This window comes from Alexandromys fortis, unplaced genomic scaffold (genome assembly GCF_014885135.2).
Source record: "Alexandromys fortis isolate MF-2015 unplaced genomic scaffold, M_Fortis_MF-2015_v1.1 scaffold_165, whole genome shotgun sequence".
Taxonomy (NCBI): Eukaryota; Metazoa; Chordata; class Mammalia; order Rodentia; family Cricetidae; genus Alexandromys; species Alexandromys fortis.
This window is the reverse complement of record NW_026068038.1, coordinates 3,539,668-3,559,261: the sequence shown is the minus strand read 5'-3', so window position 1 is coordinate 3,559,261 and position 19,594 is coordinate 3,539,668. Positions and strand designations below refer to the sequence as shown.

General features: G+C 47.6%; 2 protein-coding genes across 4 annotated transcripts in view; one reads left to right on the top strand and one right to left on the bottom strand.

Moving 5' to 3' along the window:
- Positions 1 to 4,388, top strand: part of Fanca (FA complementation group A) — a 53,303-nt gene extending 48,915 nt beyond the window's left edge. For both annotated transcript variants that reach the window (XM_050165134.1, XM_050165133.1), the window contains 8 exons: positions 112 to 224; positions 1,119 to 1,254; positions 2,508 to 2,570; positions 2,898 to 3,003; positions 3,473 to 3,545; positions 3,714 to 3,864; positions 3,951 to 4,043; positions 4,254 to 4,388. In XM_050165134.1, the coding sequence (XP_050021091.1) occupies positions 112 to 224; positions 1,119 to 1,254; positions 2,508 to 2,570; positions 2,898 to 3,003; positions 3,473 to 3,545; positions 3,714 to 3,864; positions 3,951 to 4,043; positions 4,254 to 4,361 (843 nt within the window). In that variant the 3' untranslated portion in view covers positions 4,362 to 4,388. The remainder of the gene's footprint in view (positions 1 to 111; positions 225 to 1,118; positions 1,255 to 2,507; positions 2,571 to 2,897; positions 3,004 to 3,472; positions 3,546 to 3,713; positions 3,865 to 3,950; positions 4,044 to 4,253) is intronic.
- Positions 4,387 to 19,581, bottom strand: Znf276 (zinc finger protein 276). 2 transcript variants are annotated; one of them, XM_050165139.1, is made up of 11 exons: positions 18,922 to 19,581; positions 17,759 to 18,062; positions 17,455 to 17,501; positions 16,920 to 17,366; positions 15,418 to 15,496; positions 14,197 to 14,280; positions 7,548 to 7,658; positions 7,404 to 7,479; positions 6,968 to 7,085; positions 5,083 to 5,182; positions 4,387 to 5,011 (listed from the first exon to the last, which is right to left on the bottom strand). In XM_050165139.1, the coding sequence occupies exons 1-11, from the start codon at positions 19,136 to 19,138 to the stop codon at positions 4,741 to 4,743; spliced, it is 1,854 nt and encodes a 617-aa protein (XP_050021096.1). In that variant the 5' UTR covers positions 19,139 to 19,581; the 3' UTR covers positions 4,387 to 4,740. The 2 variants fall into 2 exon arrangements, with proteins under 2 accessions (XP_050021096.1, XP_050021098.1); XM_050165141.1 differs by having other exon boundaries at positions 19,224 to 19,581.
- Positions 19,582 to 19,594: the final 13 nt, after the last annotated feature.

Below are 19,594 nucleotides of genomic sequence, written 5' to 3'. Positions count from 1 at the left end.
CTGCGGAGCTCTTTGGAGCTCCTAGCTGACTGGCAATTAGATGCCTGGGTGTTGGCAGCATCTCTCTCTTATGACAACTTCTGTTTCTTGGTGACCCTTCACTTGCCACAGCTGTGGTGGTCAAGCCTGGAACCAGTGCTGTGTAATCGGTGGAAGAAATGTTATCAGGGCACACTGCCGCGGGAGCTGCAGAGACTACAGGAGGCCCGGGAGTTTGCTAGCAGGTAAGCAGAGGCAGTCTCAAGGGGAGCAGCAGGCTGAGCTGACTGGCCTGCCTGAGAAAGCCGCTTTCATTGGGTCTCCTAGCTCAGCTTTCTACATCCTGGCCTGGATCCTGTTCTGTTTATTTGGCACAGAGTGCCCCAGAGGGTCAAGGCAGGCAGCATTGGGGGAACAGGATAAGGTAGAAGCAGATCACCTGAGAGTCAGATTTCTAGCAGCCCTGGCTGGCCTGTCCTCATGAAGACCATCAAGCTCCCTGCGGCATCTCGGGAGTTCTTAGAGGGCTGCAGCAAGACATTAATCTTTATCAAGAACTTCCTCCTGGTAGCTGGTTTTGAATCCGTGCTGCCTCTGTTGGGAGTACTCCACAACTTGTTCAGCAAACAAGTTAACACAGGTCTTGCTATCAACCCTGACTCTACAGAGATCAAATTATCCCTTTAACTCCTTCACTGTACGGCATGAGTACATCTGCCAAACTCACCCTGATGGAAAGTAAGGTATCACACTAATCATAAAGTAGACTTCGATGGGCTAGCCCAGTCAGAGGCCTACATGGACAACCAATACTGAGAGACCGGTAGTACTATGCCTCTTCCTTCAAAGCTCTTAGACCCCTGCACCTCATTATTAGGTGGACAGGACTAAGTCGGTTTCCCCTCCGAATGTTGTGTATCACCTGCCTTATGAACAAGGCTGGCCTCAACCTACCAGATCCTCCCTGAGGAGACAGACACTTGACACAAATTGTATTTGTGGTGACTCTGGGGCCCCCTGCATCATGTTTGAAAGGAAAGTCCCTTTTGTTAAACACAAAGCTATTTTGTGGCCAGCAGCATGACAATTAGGTGAATACGATTTCAACCTCTGCAGTGATGTTTCTTTGTGTGTGTCAGTCTCCTCTCTGGTTCAGCTTCCCCCGCACCCAGCCCGGCCTGGATCTCAGCTGCTGCTCTGCACTTTGCAACTAGAGAAGTTAGGACAGAAAATGTCAGGGTGCATCTGAAAAGGCTAGACTGCGAGAGGAAGGAGGTGAGACACAGAATTTGATACCTTTCTTCTACTGAGCTTACTTTTCATCACTTCTCTAAGTGAGGTATGCCCATTGGCTTTCCTTTTCCAAGAAAAACATGAAGTTTGGAGCTGTCACTATTTCAGAGTCAAACTAACAGCTGAGTTTGTTTTCAGTAAGTGTCTCAAGTTTATTGGTAGAGTGCTGTACATTTCTTTTTGGAAGTGTTTGTGCCTGCACTTCACCAGCCAGCATCTGCACCTCCCAGATACCCATTGACACAACGGTGGCTTGTACTGCAGGGCACTTACAAGAGTGCAACTCAGAGGCACCCGGTGACAACTGGCTGGAGCTATGCTCTGCACAAGTACAAGGAGGAATTGCTCCAACTTCTAAGTGAAGGGACAGGCAGGACTTGGGCACTGAGCCCTCGAGAGCGAGCCCTAACTACCTAGTGCCCTCTAAGGAAACTCAGGCATGTGTAGGACAAGATTTGTTGGGGAATATGAGAAAACAGGAACCAGCATCTAAGGAGGAAGCTGGGAAGTAAGCCATGTTGTACACCCCTTCACTCCTAAACGCAGGACCTCTGCTGACTCATGATTTATATGCCAACCTAACTAAACTAGATCAGTAGTAGAGCCGAATGTTTCACTATAATATAGAAACCCTAGAAGGATTCTCCCAAGCCCATTTTTCTATTGCTTTTGAATTATTAGAAGTAATGTTGCTGGGCAATGGTGGCGAACACCTTTAACCCCAGCACTTGGGAGGCAGAGGCAGGCCTCTGAGTTCAAGGCCATCCTAGTCTACAAGAGCTAGTTCCACGACAGGCTCCAACTACAGAGAAACCCTGTCGACAGAGAGAGAGACAGAGGTAATATTAATGGCTTCAGAGACCTATGGTAGGAAGAACTGGCTTCTGCATGCATACACACATAAAATAAATGTAGTAAAAATTGTTTTAAGTGACCATATAAGCCATAATTTATTCTGATGTAAGCTTGTAAACAATAGAAAGCCTGGAATGGAGGTTCATACTAGCAATCACAGCACTTGGAAGGCTGAGACAGGAAGACTGTCGGAATGAATTTGAGGCAAATTTGAGGCAAATTTGAGGCTAGTCTGGACTTCACAATAAGACCACTTTGAAAACAGTGAATTAGAATTTTCCCCTTCCTGAGAGCCACTTCCAGGCATTAAGCTGTAGCCAGGGTCTCACTTAGCCTAATGTCAGGATGTGACTTTAATGTGCTGCCTCTTTTCCTCCTAGCTGCTCATCTTCCTCCTCTTCTTTTCCTTGATGAGCCTACTCTCGTCCTACCTGACCCACCAGGTAAGTCACACCTTTTAGCTGAGGATGCATTTTCCCCTCAAACCTGGGCTAGGCAGGAGCACAAGGTAATAAGTTCCAGGCCCACTCAGACTTCAGTTCCTACCTCTGGGCTTTTCAGGCTGTTCTTGTTTGGTCTTTTGATGTCTTGCTCCAATGACATATTTCCATCTAGAAAGCCCAGGGCATGCCTCTGCTTAGGTTGTCACCAGGTTTAGACTTTGGAGGGTAAAATGGTGAGGTTTGAACCCCGAATCCACATGAGCACGGCAGCTCTTGGGAACCAGCTTTGCCCACCCTGCACTAAATTAGCTCTCCTGTGGCTCGCAGGACACTGCTGAGTATCTGAAAGCCATGGACATCTGTGCCGAGGTCCTCGTGTGCTTGGGGAGAAGGAAGGTTTCCTGGCTGGTACTCTTCCAGTTGACAGAGACGGGTGAGAAGCCGTGTGTCCCTTGAACAGCATGGGAGAGCTTGCTCTACCCAAGATGAGACAGAAGCAGCTTTCAAACTTGGGGTCAACTTTACTGAGTTTATAAACCTTACCTCATTTGGGGTATTAATTCAGGACACAACTTATTTAAAGCAAAAGAGTCAATTGGGACACTCAAAGGTCCACAATGTTGCTGGTTTGGAATGGTCTACCCATAGGCACATTGTAGGGGGAGCAGTTGGAGGGTACTTGTTCAACCCCGTCTCTGTTCTCCTGTATGAGCATATCACCCCCATTTTCCCAAACCAAGGGAAAAAAGACCCTCTTTCCCAGTAGTTCTAACAGGTGTCCTCAGCATAGGTCATAAGCCCCTGGATGTCACGACAGCTAGACAGACACGACTACAGAGCATATGACCTCCTGGAGTCATCCCACAGCACTAGAGAACTGACTGAACACCTCCATTTTGCAGATGCCGAGCTGGGGCACCTCCTCCGCTTGGCCCCAGATCAGCACACCAGGCTGCTACCATTTGCCTTCTACAGGTAACTACCTGCTGGTTGGTGAGTAAGCCCAGCCTGGGTGCCTGGTGTGGTCAAAGAAAAAGCAAAAGTCACTTGTCACTCTGATCAACAAATAAGTCTATAGTCTGTGCTAACTGCTACTTACCTCTCGTAGCTTCAAGTCCTTTCTCATTTTGCCTTTACCTGCAGTCTTCTCTCCTACTTCAGTGAAGACGCCATCATCAAGGAAGAGGCTTTCCTGCATGTCGCTGTCGACATGTACCTGAAGCTGATGCAGCTCTTTGTGGATGGGGAAACCAGGACTGTGTTACCTCAGGCCAGCAAATGCTTAAAGCTCCAAGTAAGGCCCCCAGCCTGTGAGGCGGCTGTTTATTCCTTAGGAACAGCAGGTGAGCTGCCTGACCCCCGACTGCCTCTCTGTTCTAGGGTAGCCCTGTACAGCTGATAACGGAAGCACGCACTTTCCTGCTGCAGCTAATACCTCAGTGCCCAAAACAGCGTTTCTCCAATATGAGAGAGGTAACAACCCAGACATATTCTTGAGCTGATTTCACAATTTTAAGTAAAACGAGAAGTCATAGGCATGTGGCACTTGAGCTGTGCTGCCAGCCTGATGGGTCTGTGCTGTGGAACTCTACTATCTCTATGGCTCCTAGCTCTTCATCTGCAAACAACTTACTCAGGCTATCCCGAGAGGCTGTGGGCACTAAGCAGTGTATTTTCTCATAGCTGCTGGCTGGCCGAGAAGACTGTGACCCTGAGATGAGCACCGTCCTCCTGCAAAAGTGGCAGGCTGGCCCGAGCTTTGATCTCTACCAGGAGCCTCATCTGTTCTGACTGCCTGTCTCAGTGCACCAACCAGCACCTTTGTGAATAATTTATTGCAAGCATAACGTGGAGCTCTTGTTACACTAGAAAGTAGATTACAAATCTCCTTGATTGCTCTAGTCAGGAAAAAAATTAATTATTCATAATTTGTGTCTGGCCTTAAATTTTGCCCAGTGTCCATAGGAAAATAAACTGCTGGTACCATAGCAGACTGAAGTACACACCAAGCCCACCTCCCTCATCCTGAGTGAGGTGCCCTCCAACATACAGCTGCTGGATATGTGGAGTGGAGTGCAGCAGGGAAGTGAGGGACATTAATGTTTTTAACCCGCACATCACACCTGCTGAGTTCAAGCAGCTCAGCACGTCCAGTATCCACCTGCAGTTCTCAGGTAGGCTCAGGCTTCACAGCTTGACCCTCCATGGTCCCAGAGAGGCTCAGGGGCCCAGGTGGCGGCTCTGCTTCCAAAGTCAGGGCTTTGTCCTGGGTCTGGGTCAGAGGATGTACCATAGACATATGCACGTTGAGGTTGTGGGCCTTTTCAAACCTCCGGCCGCACTGGTCACAGGCGAAGTCCAGCTCAGTCTCTGCTTTATGTTTGGTCATGTGGTACTTGAGGGACGCTCGCTGCCTGCACTGGAACCCACAGACCTCACACCTGGGGGGCAGAGGCAGGTGAGGTAAGCTGTGCCTTGTCCCAGTCATAGGAAGTGCCCAGCCCACACTTACTGCAGTGGCTTGGCTCCTGAGTGACGCATCTGGTGGACAAGAAGGTGCTTCCGCTGCTTGAAGGTCTGCCCACATTCGTCACAGATGTAATTGCGTACTTCTGCAAGACCAGAGGGGTGGTGAGCACTTGTCTCAAATACCCAAATCTTCTCCAAGATGAGTGACCGTTAGGCACACCTTTGTGTTTTACACAAAGCAGTAATAAGGACCTCTGAGAACCCAACAGTATTTAAAATGAAAGATTAATAAATGTTTCTAATACAAGGCAGTTCATTAATAAAGATAAATTTCTTAAAACACTGTTACATGGCTAAATTTTCCCCCAAATTGTGTGGATTTGAAGCTCGATTGTTTATCTTTTGAGAGAGGGTTTCTCTGTGTAGCCTTGGCTATCTGGAGCTTGCTCTGTAGACCAGAATCACAGAGATTCGCCTGCACCTTCCAAGTGCTAGGATTTAAAATCTTGTTTTTGAGACAAGATCTCACTATGTAGCTCTGGTGGCCTCCATAGAGAATGCATAAAGAAATATGTGCACCATCATATCCAGCCTGAAGCTCCTTTTCCAGAGAAGGTGAGCTGAGAAGTCATGCCAAAGGAAAGACAAACAGTGGACATAAGATCCCTGGTGGAAGTAAAATGGTTCAATACACTCCGAAAATCAGCTTCTTAAGCTCTTGAACAAACTTAGCCATATCACACACATGGTGGCACACACCTGTAATCTCAGTGCTCAACAAAGCCTTCCTCTGCTGCCTATCAAATTTGAGGCCAGCCTGAACTACATCAAACTGTCTCAAAAAAAAAAAAAAATGCAAAGAATGATGACCTGAATTCAATCCCAGATCCCACTTGGAAGGAGAGAACTGGATTCTACAAAGTGTCTTCCGACCTCTACATGCAGGTCATGTGCAGAAGTACTTTTTCTTTTTTCAACTATGACCATACCAGTACTATGCACTAATTCTACTTGTTCCAACCCATGCTGCGTACACAGCTATAAAATACCTATGACCTATGACTTCTAAGCTTAACTAGTCTATAATGTTTACCTCTTTAGAAAGCTGCTGCTGTGTCCACTACTGACTGGCTAGATGGCTTGAAGATCTAGACCAAAGGAAGTTATTCTTATAAGGAGACATGTGCCCAAATGCTTACCAAGAAGTAGAGATTAGAAAACTGAAATATAGCTGGATTTCATCATAAAACCAAAAGGATTTTTGCCATTTGTAAACCTCAGAGAAAAATGTAGCATCTACCTAAATGAATGCAAGAGATAATTTTTTCCTATATTTTTTAAATTTGGGAGTGGTGTGGCAAGTGTGTGGAGGTCAGAGGGCAATTTGTAAGAGTCAGTTCTTCTACCATATGGGTCCGACAGAGATAAACTCCAGTCAGCTCTAGTTTTTTTGTTTGTTGGTTTGGTTTGATTTTTCTTTTTTGAGACAGGGTTTCTGTATATAGCCCTGACTATCTTGAAACCCACTATGTAGAATAGGCTGCCCTGAAACCTGGAGATACACCTGCCTCTGCCTCCCAAGTGCTGGTATCCCAAAGGTGCGCACCACCACCACCTGGTACTCTAGTGTTAATTTTAAAGGTGAATTCACAGAAGAGTACCAGGGTTTCTGTGTTATCAATCCTGAAAAGTTGCTCAGACCTTGCTGGAGGAAAAAAAAAAAAAAAAAAAAAAAAAACCTGCCTCCATCAAGAATTCAACATATAGGACTCCAACTTATACATGGATTCAGAATATCCATATGATATAGAAGCACCTGATAGCAAGCTCTGTGACCCACTCGGTCACTACCTGCTTCCTAGTGAGTATGTCCCTCTGGCTGGGCGACACCAAACCCGAGTTCACAAGGCACAGCCTGAGGCAGGTACCTGTGTGGATGAGCTTCACATGTCGCTGCAGATATCGGTCGATCATGAAGACCTTGTTGCAGCCAGGATGTGGGCAGGGCCTTTCCCGGACCTCCTCATGGTGCTCCTTAATGTGCTTCTAGAGGAAGAAGGGACAAGAGACCCTGGTGTTTAACCTGGGCACATCCTGCCTCCCAGGAGAGCCTGTGTCAAGGTCTCAGCAGTTGACAGACTACTGGAAGGAGCCAAATTACTTCCTACCCTATAGCACTGGCTCCTTTAAGCCAGTGTCTTAGAGCAAGGGGCTGATTCCACATCCACTAGAATTGTGTGAGCCCTTAAGAAGTTTGCACAAATACCTGGTGCCTCCAGCAGGTTCATGTTAACTCAGGACAACTCAGTCAAGCACACCCAGACCTGAAAGCAGCCCTTACTGAAGGTGATGCCCATTCCTTACCTTCATGCCATCAGCCCCACGGTACACAGCTGTGCAGCCCTGGTAAGGACACTTATAGATGGTGGGCAGCTCCTCCCTGTAAGGCAAAGCACACGTGGAGGTGCTGACCTAATATGCAAATGCCCCACACTGCAGCCTGCTTACCTCTCGCATCGGAGCTTTTTCTTCCACCCAGGCTTGGGCCCAGGCTTCTTTCTGACTTTGGGCTCTTCGGGTTTCTTGGCTTCTTTGCTTTCACTCTTCTTACCAGAGACCCTAGAAGAGGTAAAGCAAACAGTCAAAGGATTCTTATCTCTTCCTGCACGTCCAGTCTTCTTCACGCTTTCCTGCCTTAGCTGCCTCTGTGCGAACCAGGGCCTCGTCTTTCATTAGCACTGCAGTCGGCACAACTCTGGGAGGCGAGGCAGTTACCTTGGGATGGTACGGAGAACAGAGGGTAGCATTGGAGCACATATACTATTTCATAATGTAATTTCAGAATTCAAGTCCTGTGTGCTAAAAACTCAAGAGATGCAGATGTGGGGAATGGTAGAGAATTCTAAATATCAGTCATTTCGCCAGATGACCTCATGCATTCCCACTGGACTTTAGATTTTGTCAGGCTCTCAGCATCTAGGGTATATCTCCAGTCCCAAACTGTATTTCCTACACTCACAACAAATAGTTCAGAAAGGAAACTAAGAAGACAACTCCTGTTCAAAGGCATCAAAAACGATAGACCAGGCAGTGGTAACACACACCTTTAATCCCAGCACTCACGAGGCAGAGACGGATCTCTGGATTTAAGGCCAGCCTGGTCTACAGAGTGAGTTCCAGGAAGCTAGGGCTACACAGAAAAACCCTGTCTCAAAAAACAAGATAAAAGTCCAGCATGGTGGTACATACCTCCTGACAACTCAGCTGCTCAGTTACTACTTGAGCCTGAAAATTTGAGTATAGCCCAGAAAAGACCTGAAAGCCTCATCTCTAAACAAGCAAACATTAAAAACATCAATTTTCTGTGTGGGAAGTGTAGCTCAATTGTAAAACAGCTGTCCAATATGCACAAGGTCCTAAATTTGACCCATCATCCAATGTATTTTTTAATTTTATTTTATGTGTATGGGTATTTTGACTGCGTGTGTGTCTATGCTCCTCATTGCCTGTGAAGGCCAGAAGAGGGCGTCAGATCCTCTGGAACTAGAATTATAGACTTGTTGGCTGCCACATGGGTGCAAGGAACCAAAACTAGGTCCTCTATAAAAGCGACAAGTACACTTGACTGCTAAGCCATCTCTCCAGACCCATCTCTCCAGACCCAAAATATATATTTTTAATCAATAACAGAAGCCAAGTCAGGTCCTGTAGGCCTGAAATCTTACCCATTCAAGAGGCTGAGGCAAGAAAATCACAAAGTAAAGGCTAACCTGCAACTTAATGAGACCCTATTTAAAACTACGAAGGTAGGCCAGGTATGGTGGCTCAAACCCTTATTCCAGCACTCAGGAGGCAGAAGCAGGTGGATCTCTGAATTTGAGGCCAGCCTGGTCTACAAAGTGAGTTCCAGGACAGCCAGGACTATGCAGAGAAACCTTGTCTCAGAGGGAAGAAAAAAAAAAAAAAAAAAAAAAACTGGAGAAAGTGAAAGATTTATATGCTAAAAATTGTATAACTTTGTATAACACTTAAAGACAATAAGTGGAAAGACTATTTTGTATTTATGGATAAGAACTAATTTGAGGGCTGGAGAGATGGTTCAGTGGTTAAGAGCATTGCCTGCTCTTCCAAAGGTCCTGAGTTCAATTCCCAGCAACCACATGGTAGCTCACAGCCATCTGTAGTGAGTTCTGGTGCCCTCTTCTGGCCTGCAGATATACACACAGACAGAATATTGTATCCATAATGAATAAATAAATAATTTTAAAAAAAAAACTAATTTGAGGGCCAGCCTGGTCTACAAGAGTGAGTTCCAGGACAACCAGGGTTACGAACTAATATATGTAAGGGATGTGGTGTGGCTTACCTATAATCACAGCAGCTCAGGAGACAGAAACAGAAGGATCATGACCTCAAGGCTAGCCTATGACATACCAAGACTCTGTCTCTGTCTCTCTCTCTCTCTCTCTCTCTCTCTCTCTCACACACACACACACACACACACACACACACACACACACACACACACACACACTCACACCTAATATTAAAGATGGCCATGACTGTCCAGCAGTGGTGGCACAAACCTTTAATCCCAGCACTCAGGAGGCAGAGGCAGGTGAATCTGAGTTTGAGGCCAACCTGGTCTATACAGTGCAAGTTCTAGGTCAGACAGGGCTACACAGAAACCCTGTCTTGAAAGAAAAAGTTTGGTTGTCAGCTTGCTTAGATCTGGAATCAAAAGGGCATATCTGTGAGGGATTTTCTGATAAGGTTATTCGAAGTGGAAAACCCACAAGTTAATCTATTCTACTACTGCTGCTGTGTTCCTTTACTGATTCTAGAACCCAGCTTCTTCGGGCTTCAAGATGAACCGAACAGCAGTGGCTATCCAGGAATCCTCCAGGCCTTGACATCAGGCTAGGACTACTGAGGCACCTGTCCTCAAGGACTGGGCAGCTACCCAGTTCTTGGCCTCTGCAGTTTAAGACAGCCGTTGTTAGATGACTCAGACTGTATCATGTAAGGCAATCTAATCTATCTTCTTTCAGTATATATCATGTTATTCCTTTACAGAACCCTAATACAATGGCAATACATTTCCAATACAGTCTACCCAAGCAATCAACAGATTCACTAAAATCCCTATCAAAATCAAAATGGAAGTTGGCTGTAGTAACACATATTCATAATTCCAGTCAGGAGGATAAGGCAGGAGGATTACAAATTCAAAGTTTGCCTGAGCAAAGAAGCATACACCTTGCATCCCAGGACTCAGGAAGCAAAGGGAGGTGGATCTCTAAATTCGAGGCCAGGCTGATCTACAGAGTGAGTTCCAGGACAGCTTGGGACGTTACACAGAGAAACCCTGTCTTGAATAACAAACAAATAAAAGCAAGACCCTTACTCAAAAACAAACAAACAAACAAACAAAAAAAAAAACCAGGCGGTGGTAACACAGGCCTTTAATCCCAGAACTTGGGAGGGAGGCAGACACAGTAGGATCTCTGAGTTTGAGGATGGCTCAGTCTACAGAGCAAAATCCAGGACAGGCTCCAAAGCTACAGAAAAATCCTGTCTTGAAAAGCAGCAACAAAAAAAAAAAAAAAAAAAAAAAAGGAGGAAGGAGGAGGAGGTTGATAAGTACAGAGCATTGTTTACTGACCATATGCAAGGCCCTAGGCTCAATCTCCAAGATGGCAAAAGTAAGTAAAAATACAAGTGACCTTTTTCTGGAAGGTCACTTGTATTTTTATTTCTAATACTAGGACTAGTTGTCCTAGTATTAGAGATGGCCCTGTGGCTGAGATACTTGTTGCTCTTGCAGAGGACCCAGGTTTGATTTCCAGTACCCACATGGCAGCTCACCTCTATCTAAGTCTGGTCCCATCTTCAAATCTCTTCAAATCTCTGAAGGCACTGTGTTCACTGGGCATAAAGATATGCATGCATGCAAAACAGCCAGACTCATAAAACTAAATAAATCTTTTAAAAAATTAAGCAGTTGATTTTTAAGAACTAAAACCAAGCACAATGGTACACACTTTACTCCCAACACTCAGAAGACAGGCAGATGGCGCTCTGAGTTTGAGGCCATCCTGATCTGCCAAGAATACATATTGAAATTCCATCTCAGCACCTGGGAGGTCAGTATGGTTAGTTCAAGGTCACCATCAACTACCATAGAGTTCAAGACCAGATCTAAGTAACCCCATAGGACGGCACACGCCACAGCTCTCAGGAAGCTGGGACAGAAGGATCAGAATTTCAAGTCCTGCTTGAGTTACACAGTGAGTCTGAGCCAATATGGACTACATAGGAAATTCTGGATCAGCCAGAGCTATATATAGTAAGATAGGATCTCAAACAAAACACACACACACATACACACACAAAAGAACAAAAATCACTAGCCTACAACATACAGGCTATTCCGCCTCTTCCTGCCTGATAATGTCCAATGTCCCCCTCCACACCTATGTTCTGACCTATCTCTTGGCTGAGTGGGATGGCCTTTGCTGGCAGTAACTCCCTGATACATTAGACTACTTTAGGGTCTGTGCCATATGTTTCATAGGTAAACACTTCCAATCCTATCTGACTGCCCTGGCTAAGCTCAGGTGTCCTGCTGAGGCCATGTGGCTTGGTATTGTTTTCTGGTTCTGATATCCCCGTGTCTCCTGCTGTACTTTAATTTTTCTCTTTCCATGAAGAGTATTGGCAACAGATGGAAATAGAGACAGAGACCCTCATCAGAGCAAGGGACTTGAGCTCCCAAGGTCCAGCTGAAGGAGGGAAAAGATGAGCAAGGAAGTCAGAACCGCAAGGGGTTGGTCCACCCACTGAGGCAGTGTGCCTGTTCTAATGGGAGCTCACCAAATCCAGCTGGACTGGGACTGAACGAGCATGCCATCAAACTGGACTCTCTGAATGTGGCTGACAGTGGGGGCTGACTGAGAAGCCATTGATAAAGGCAATGGGACTTGTTTCTACTGAATGTACTGGCTTTTTGGGACCATGGTCTATTTGGATGCACAGCTTCCTAGGCCTGGATGTAGTGGGGAGGGCCTTAGACTTCCCACAGGGCAGGGTTCCCTGCCCTTTCTTAAGGAGGGAGGGAGAGGGAGGAGAGAGAGTGGAGGAGCGGGAGGGGAATGGGAGGAGGGGAGAAGTGTAAATTTTTGAATGGAAAAATAATAAAAAAAAATTATAATTTAAAAGAAAAAAAAGAATATTGGCTCCACATCAGACAGAGGTCTGATCTCTAAAATATACAAAGAACTCAAGAAATTGGACACCAAAAGATCACATAATCCAATAAAAAAATGGAGTATAGACCTAAACAGAGAACTCTCAACAGAGGAATCTAAAATGGCTGAAAGACACTTAAGGAAATGTTCAACATCCTTAGTCATCAGAGAAATGCAAATCAAAACAATTCTGAGATTTCATCTTACACCTGTAAGAATGGCCAAGATTAAAAACACTTATAACAACTTATGCTGGAGAGGTTGTGGGGAAATGGGACACTCCTGCACTGCTGGTGAGAATGCAAGCTTGCACAACCCCTTTAGATGTCAGTGTGGCGATTTCTCAGAAAATTAGGAAACAACCTTCCTCAAGACCCAGTAATACCACTTTTGGGTATATATACAAAGGATGCTCAATTGTGCCACAAAGACATGTGCTCAACTATGTTTATAGCAGTTTTGTTTGTCATAGCCAGAACCTGGAAACAACCTAAATGCCCCTTGATCAAAGAATGGACTAAAAAAAAATGTGGTACATTTACACAATGGAGTACTACACAGCAGAAAAAAATAATGACAGCTTGAATTTTGCAGGAAAATAGATGGAGCTAGAAAACATTATTTTGAGTGCAGTAACCCAGACACACAAAGACAATTATCACATGTACTCACTCATGGGTGGTTTTTAAACATAAAGCAAAGAAAGCCAGCCTACAAATCACAATCCCAGAGAACTTAAGACAACAATGTGGACACTAAGAGAGACTCACATAGATCTAATCTACATGGGAAATAGAAAGTAGAAAAAGACAAGATCTCCTGAGTAGATTGGGAGCATGGGGACCTTGGGGGAGGATTGAAGGGGAGAGGGGAGAGGCAGGGAGGGGAGCTGAGAAAAATGTAGAGCTCAATAAATATCAATTAAAAAAAAGAATATTGGAACTTACATTAAAACAAAAACAAGAAATTCTCGATCTTTTCATAAGGTTTTCTTGGCTGATACTATGGTGCGCAGAGCATCTCTGGATTTCCACTCTGAGCTGTGAGATGCTCACTGTGGCAATGAGGCAGTCACTATCTAGCTATGGGATATGTGGGTATTCTTGCACAGGGCTAAGAGGAAAAAGGGGAAAGAGACCCAAGTAAAAACTAGCTCTGTCTCTCCTTGTTAGGATCTTATGCTTGTCTGCAGAAACAAAGGGGGAAGCAAAGCAAACTCACACAAGAGGCTTAACAAAGAATGAACAATGTCTGCCCGGCCAAAGAAATCAGACACAAGGGCCACCTTGAGAATGGTCACAAGGCTGAGTGCCTGGACTTCAACATGATCCAGGGAGCAAAAGGAACAGCTAGAGTAGGGCCAGAAAGATGCTAAGGAACTCACTCACTAGGTGCAGGACTAGAAAAGGACCACTAAGGTACTCCTACAATGGGGCTGTGTCTTCTCAACAGAGCTGCTGCCACCTTGTAAAACATACTTAGACCAGGTCCCCAAACCACCAAAAAGAGTGACCACAGGTCAAGGAGAAGCCCATCATATTCAGTTGCTCACCTGGCCTTTCAAACAGAGCCCCTGATTCATTTAGATGCCACTGACACCTCCCCAGGTGAAAGGCACTTGCTACCAAGCCTGACAATCTGCGTTTGAGCCCTAGAACTGGTAGAAATAGTCCTCTGACCTCACCATGTGGAACATATGCACACACGCCCATGCGTGTGCACACACACACAAATAAATAAGTATAATAAAAAGAGAAAAAGAAGCCCCCATGCTAACTGGACTTGGGAGATGGGGCCAAAGGAAAAACAGGAGGGGACTGACTGAAACACTTGTGGCTGCCATGTGCACCGAGGCTAACCTCTACCCATCGCTAGACATCGTATGCTCCCACAGGCTTTACGCTTACTTCTTTTCTGGGTAGGGCTCAAAGGACTCATCCGAGGACTGTGGGTTCTGCTTCTTATCGTTCTCATCTTCACTCAGGAAGTCTCTAGGAAAGATGAGAGAGCTTTCAGCAAAGCACTGACCTGGGTGAACAACAAACCCAATGCCATCTTCTGTCTTTAGGGGCTGCAGGCCCCACAGCCCATGCTTCCCTTCTGAACATCTTAAAAAATCTAAGATACTCCAATTCCTCAATCTATGTCCTAACAGGAAGGGCAAGCCAGAGTCAATGAAACCAAACAAGCTAGCAATCCTCCCTCCCTGGAAGCCACTCTTTCCTAAATACCAGGACCCCAAACCCTGAAACAGCTCATTTATTTACAGCCTGGGGAGTGGGAAGGCTTAAAGGCAGATTCAGAAAGTAACTGTTTGCCCATCAACTGTGAACACAGGAACACTGTTAGCCATTTCAAAGTTCACAACAACAAATGGTTTATGACCTTCGCCCTAAAAGATGAATCACTGGCCTCTGTTGAGCAGCAGCAGTCAGTCTAACAAACCCTCAGTGTTCCCCCATGGCTACCAGCTATCTAGATGAGTTTAGGCCTGAGGCTACAGGCAGTCTAACAGCCCAAGAATACCCCCGGTCCTCTCAGGAGTTGAAGAAAAATTCAGTTTTTCCCTTCCTATTTGGATGATGGTGCATACAGACCCCAGTCTAAGCCACCAGGCAGAACAGAAGGGGATAACACCAGCTGAGAGGTTCTCAACCCAGAGCAAACAGACCCTGATACGCCCCTTCCAAGGGAGGCCTAGCCTCTCCTCACCCTACACAGAGCTTCTGCTCCAAGTCTCAACATCACTGTCCCAAAGGGCCCGAGTCTAGCATCCTCTGTTCTAGTGACACCTGGAACTGGCACAAAACTAAGGCCTTTAAAGAGGAAGCAGACTGATAACAGCAAAGGATCAACCCTGGAGCAGTTTAAAGGACGCGATTCCAGAATGCTTTGGGTTAGAAGAGGAACTGTGTTTCCCTGTGCAGTATGCTTCATCTGGGTGCCTCTGGGACCAGAAAGCCAAGCCAGGAGTCAGAGGCCTCAGAACTCCCCTGGCCACTCCTCTCCTCCCCACCTCTGAGAAGGAGGGAAGGCAAACATGCCAACCAAGGGTAGCAGCTCTAGGGAGGCTGAGTCTAAATTTTGAAGGAGAAATTTTAGGCTTTTTAAACCCACTCTTCTCTCACCCCTCAGAAAGGTCACTGAACTCGTCTTTTACCCGATCATCCGAGGTTGAAGATGGAACCTGCTTCTCACCCAGTTGCCCTGGGAAATAAAAAAAAAAACAGGCTCTGGTTACTAACATTGAGCACAGAAAGGGCCTCACCTGTAAGGAGGCAATGCCCCTGTCTGAGGACACAGCCTTCCTTACTAGGGTCAGATGGCCCCTGCCCCTCCCCCAACTCACTATGCTAGTCTCTGTCCAAAGAAACAGGAGGCACCATATCAGCAAGCTGACTCTTCAGATTCAGGTCATAGTTCTAGGTGAGAACAGCCTATTCTGCATAGTTTACAACATTTTAAAGGCTATTGTTATCAAAAGAGGTGTACACACACTTTATAAAGCCACGCATTCTAAGATACCATATTCTAGGACATCTGTGACATCCTCCTAGGTCCCTGCCTTGAAACCATCTGTTTTATTTCTAGCTGAACCACATGGGTACATGAATTCTTAATTTTCTTTCTTTTTTTTTAATGTATAAGACTGTTTTTCCTGTGTATATGCTGATACCAGCAGAGGCCAAAAGAAGGCCTCAGAGCCCCTAGAACTGGAGTTATAGATGGTGATGAGCCACCATGTGGGTGTTGGAAACTGAACCAAGGTCTTCTGCAAGAACAGCATGTGTTGTAACTACTAAGCCATCTTCCTCAACCCTTCTCCTTTTTTTTTTTTTGGAGACAGGGTCTCTCTATGTAGCCTTGGTTCTGTTCTGGAACTCTTTATGTAGACCAGGCTGGCCTCAAATTCACAGTGATCCGCCTGCCTCTGCCTCCTAAGTGCTGGGATTAAAGGTGTGCACCACTATGCCTGGCAACCCTCTTGTGATCTTAAAGAGCCCAATGGGGATTTGCAGGTGGGAACCAGCTGAGCACCCATAAGCAGCCATGAAAACCTGCCTATGAAGGCAAGAGGCAGGCAGAAAGTTGCCCCAACTCTCCCCAACATACAATGCCTAGGAACAGCTGCACCCAACCCACAGCACGGATGGGTGGGGTCCAAGCCCCACAGAAGAGCCAGTCAGTAGAAGAGGTTATCACACTGGCCCACACTATGGTAAAGCAGCAGCCTCATTGTCTGCCTCCATGTCTTGCAGACAATAACCCCATTCTTCTCTCTCAGTCCCCTCAGCCTACAAGAACAACCAGTACCCTGTGGCCTAAGGACAGGCTTAAAGAAAGACCGGATGCCAGAGGAACATGTCATTACAGAAACTGTTGAATCAGACGCCTGCTTGTGAAGAAACAAGACGTCAAGACAGGCAGGTAGACCAGCCTACTCTTAGGTACTGGAATAGCCACAGTCCCTACGGGAAAGTACTGAGGCTGGATCCCCATCTTCTCCCACCAGCTTCCTCTGCTATACCCTGACCTCCCCTCAAATATTACAGATGTCCACTTTCTGCTGAAAACAACCTTGGTCAGTATATTGAATCCTGCTCCAGCTGAAGCCACAGGTGCTACTTACCTGGGGCCTCACTGGGAACCAAGTCTGGCTGAGTATAGGAGTCTATCCCAGGTCCCACAGAGTCTCCATGTGAGGGCAGCAGGGCCACATCCACACTGGGCAGTGTCTTGGTCTCAGATCCAACTTGGGTTTCTCTGGCCCGGCAGAGCTGAGAGGCAACTCCAGTGGGGTTTATCTCTGAGTTCTGAGCCAGCCGCGGTGACACCTCCTTGCCCCAAGCCCACTTCACTGCTAATGCACTGTCCACAAAGAGAGCTCTGCAGCTGGAGTCTGTGTCCATGGTGAAGTCATGACCCTGGTCGCAGCCCCACACAGCCTGGATGATGCCGCAGTACTCAGAGGACAGTGTCCTCTGGAGGCTGGGCAGAGACACACAGTTGGCTGCGTGTTCATGTACCCAGCCCACCAAGCTGTGCAGACACCGAGGGCTCGAGGTGATCAGATCAGCTGGGGAGAATCAACAGAGATGTCAGTCTCACGGTGGCCAACACGAGGCCCAACCTGGAATGCCCACCCTGGCACCAACAGCACTCACCCATGCAAGCTCCCTCCTCTGCCACTGTGGGAGGCTGGACACCAAACCTGCAAAGCATCGGTGTGGCCACGGTTTAGGAGCCTCTCAAGGTCACCAATCTCCCCAGGACCCCTCCACTAGCAGCCCTGTTCCCTCTCTTCTGATGATAGCTCGTCACCCTCAGATCTCTGCAAACCTTGCCACCACAGCGCCTCACTGTGGCACCATCAAAGTCTTACACTGGCTTCTGTCCACCCCACAAGTCAACACCCAGGATGCAGGATGACGACCCCTGAAGGTCCCAAGAAATCCAACAAGGGCCTACTTTGTGTAAGGCTTCCGCTGGCCCGCTGGGGAGACATTGACTCTCTGTAAGAAGGACCTGAGCAGGCTGTGGCACTGATAGAACTGGGTGTAGCAGTTCTTGCAGACAAACTGAGGCAGGGCTGGGTCCTGGTGCACAGCAACACCCAGCAGACGCTGGAAGTCCCTAATGAAGACACGTTCCCCTGGGGACAGTCTCTCTGAGGTCTCCCCAGGCACTCTGTCAGAGATACTGCGGAGGCTCCGTGAGGAAAACTTCCCATGGCAGAGGCGACAGTGCCCCATGGCAAGAGTTCGGCCTGCTCCTGAGCAAAGAAGCAAACGTGACAGTAAGGAAGGGACTTACAAGGTGAGAGACACACTTCCCACTAGCCTGCCGGCACCTAGAGCACGGGCTCAGGAGCTGGCCTTCCTCACTGAACATTCAACTTTTGGAGGGATACTGTCAAGAAATCTTTCAAGTATTTTTTGAGGTGGGGGTGGGGTCTCACTGTATAGCCCAGGCTGGAGATCATAATCCTCTCCCTCAGCCTTCCAAGGGCTGGGATGTCAGGCATATGCCACTGTGCTCAGCTCCTCTCAAAGAACTGCAGGTGCCTCCAGTGAAGACTTGACTTAACCTTTGCTCACACATCCTGATCCTGAAAATGTGTCTCAGCTGTGCCTCAAGAAGCTGCCTTACTGTCCACCCACAGGTGCCCTGTCTGCAGAGTGTGGACAATGCCACCTCGTTGCTTGCCCTTAGGAGAATTAAAGGACAGCATGCATAGGAAAGTCATTCTCAAACGAAGAACACTATGCAAACCTGATGCTGTGACCCTAACCAGCTGCGGCTTATACACACTCTCGGCCAGACAGGGAACGAGTAGTTAATTTAACTTAGTTCCCACCACAGGTCGTGGGTCTGTCTTAACCAAAAAGAAACTGGAATTCAGAGAAGTAAGCAATTACCCTAGCAGTACACAGCACGAAGAGCTGACGTGAAGCTCACACCGGGTCTGACTTCGAATCTTAAGCGCTAAATAGCAGCGACCCAGGGGAAAAGGTCGGCTGTCTGGCCAAAAGTCGCTGCAGTAGAAGTGAGAGGGTCCGGGCCCTCCGGAACTAGGTTTGCTCTCAGGATCACTAGGCTCACATCACGGCCAGAGGACGCCCGGAACCCACCTGCCTCGTCTGTACCGTCCTCGCCTGTATCCCCGCAAGAGCGCGTCGAGCCCCAACTGAGCTGCGCCGCCGCCAAAGCCGCCGCCCCGTCAGCGCTCGCTCCGCCGGTGCGAGAAGGGCGACCCCGACTCCGACCGCTTCCACAGCTGGCGCCCGAACTCCCGCGCTGTCGAGCCGTGCCAGGCGACAGGAAGCGGCCGAGTCGGTCCCGCTTCATGGTGGCGGCCGCCACTTGCTCCCTGCTCCTATCCGGTGCGGCTCGGCCCGCTGGGTTCTGCCTGACTGAACTTGACTCCACTTACTCAAGTACCGCTCCGCTGCCCTCCGCCCGGCGACTCGGCTACACTCGGTTCACCGCGACAGGAGCGGGGCGAAGCGAGGGGTGGAGCGAAGTGAGGAAGCGGCCCGGGAGCGACGGTGGCCGCTGTTGTGTCGAGAGCCCAGAGTTCTTAGGGTCGCTCGGAACTCGCGACAGGCCCATAAAAGAAGGGGCAGCCGGGAGGGTGAACTGCCACGGACTGAGGCACGGGCTTTGGCACATAACAGAAAACCGCAAAACGACGTTCCTGCCACCAGTCTTCTGGTCGAAACGCAGAGCGAGTTCGCCCGGAATAGCTGACAAGACCCGCCCGGCCCCTTCTAGTCCCTAAACCTAGGTCTGCGCGGCGGGGCG

Bases quoted from the DNA above. Each gene is read 5' to 3' on its own strand.
- Znf276 (XM_050165139.1), bottom strand. From the start codon at position 19,138: ATGAAGCGGGACCGACTCGGCCGCTTCCTGTCGCCTGGCACGGCTCGA. The intron at 17,502-17,758 runs GTAGGCCCTTGT...GATGCTTTGCAG, and splicing joins CAGCGGAAGCCTTACACAAA to GTTTGGTGTCCAGCCTCCCA. The intron at 5,012-5,082 runs GTAAGTGTGGGC...TCTGCCCCCCAG, and splicing joins TCAGGAGCCAAGCCACTGCA to GTGTGAGGTCTGTGGGTTCC.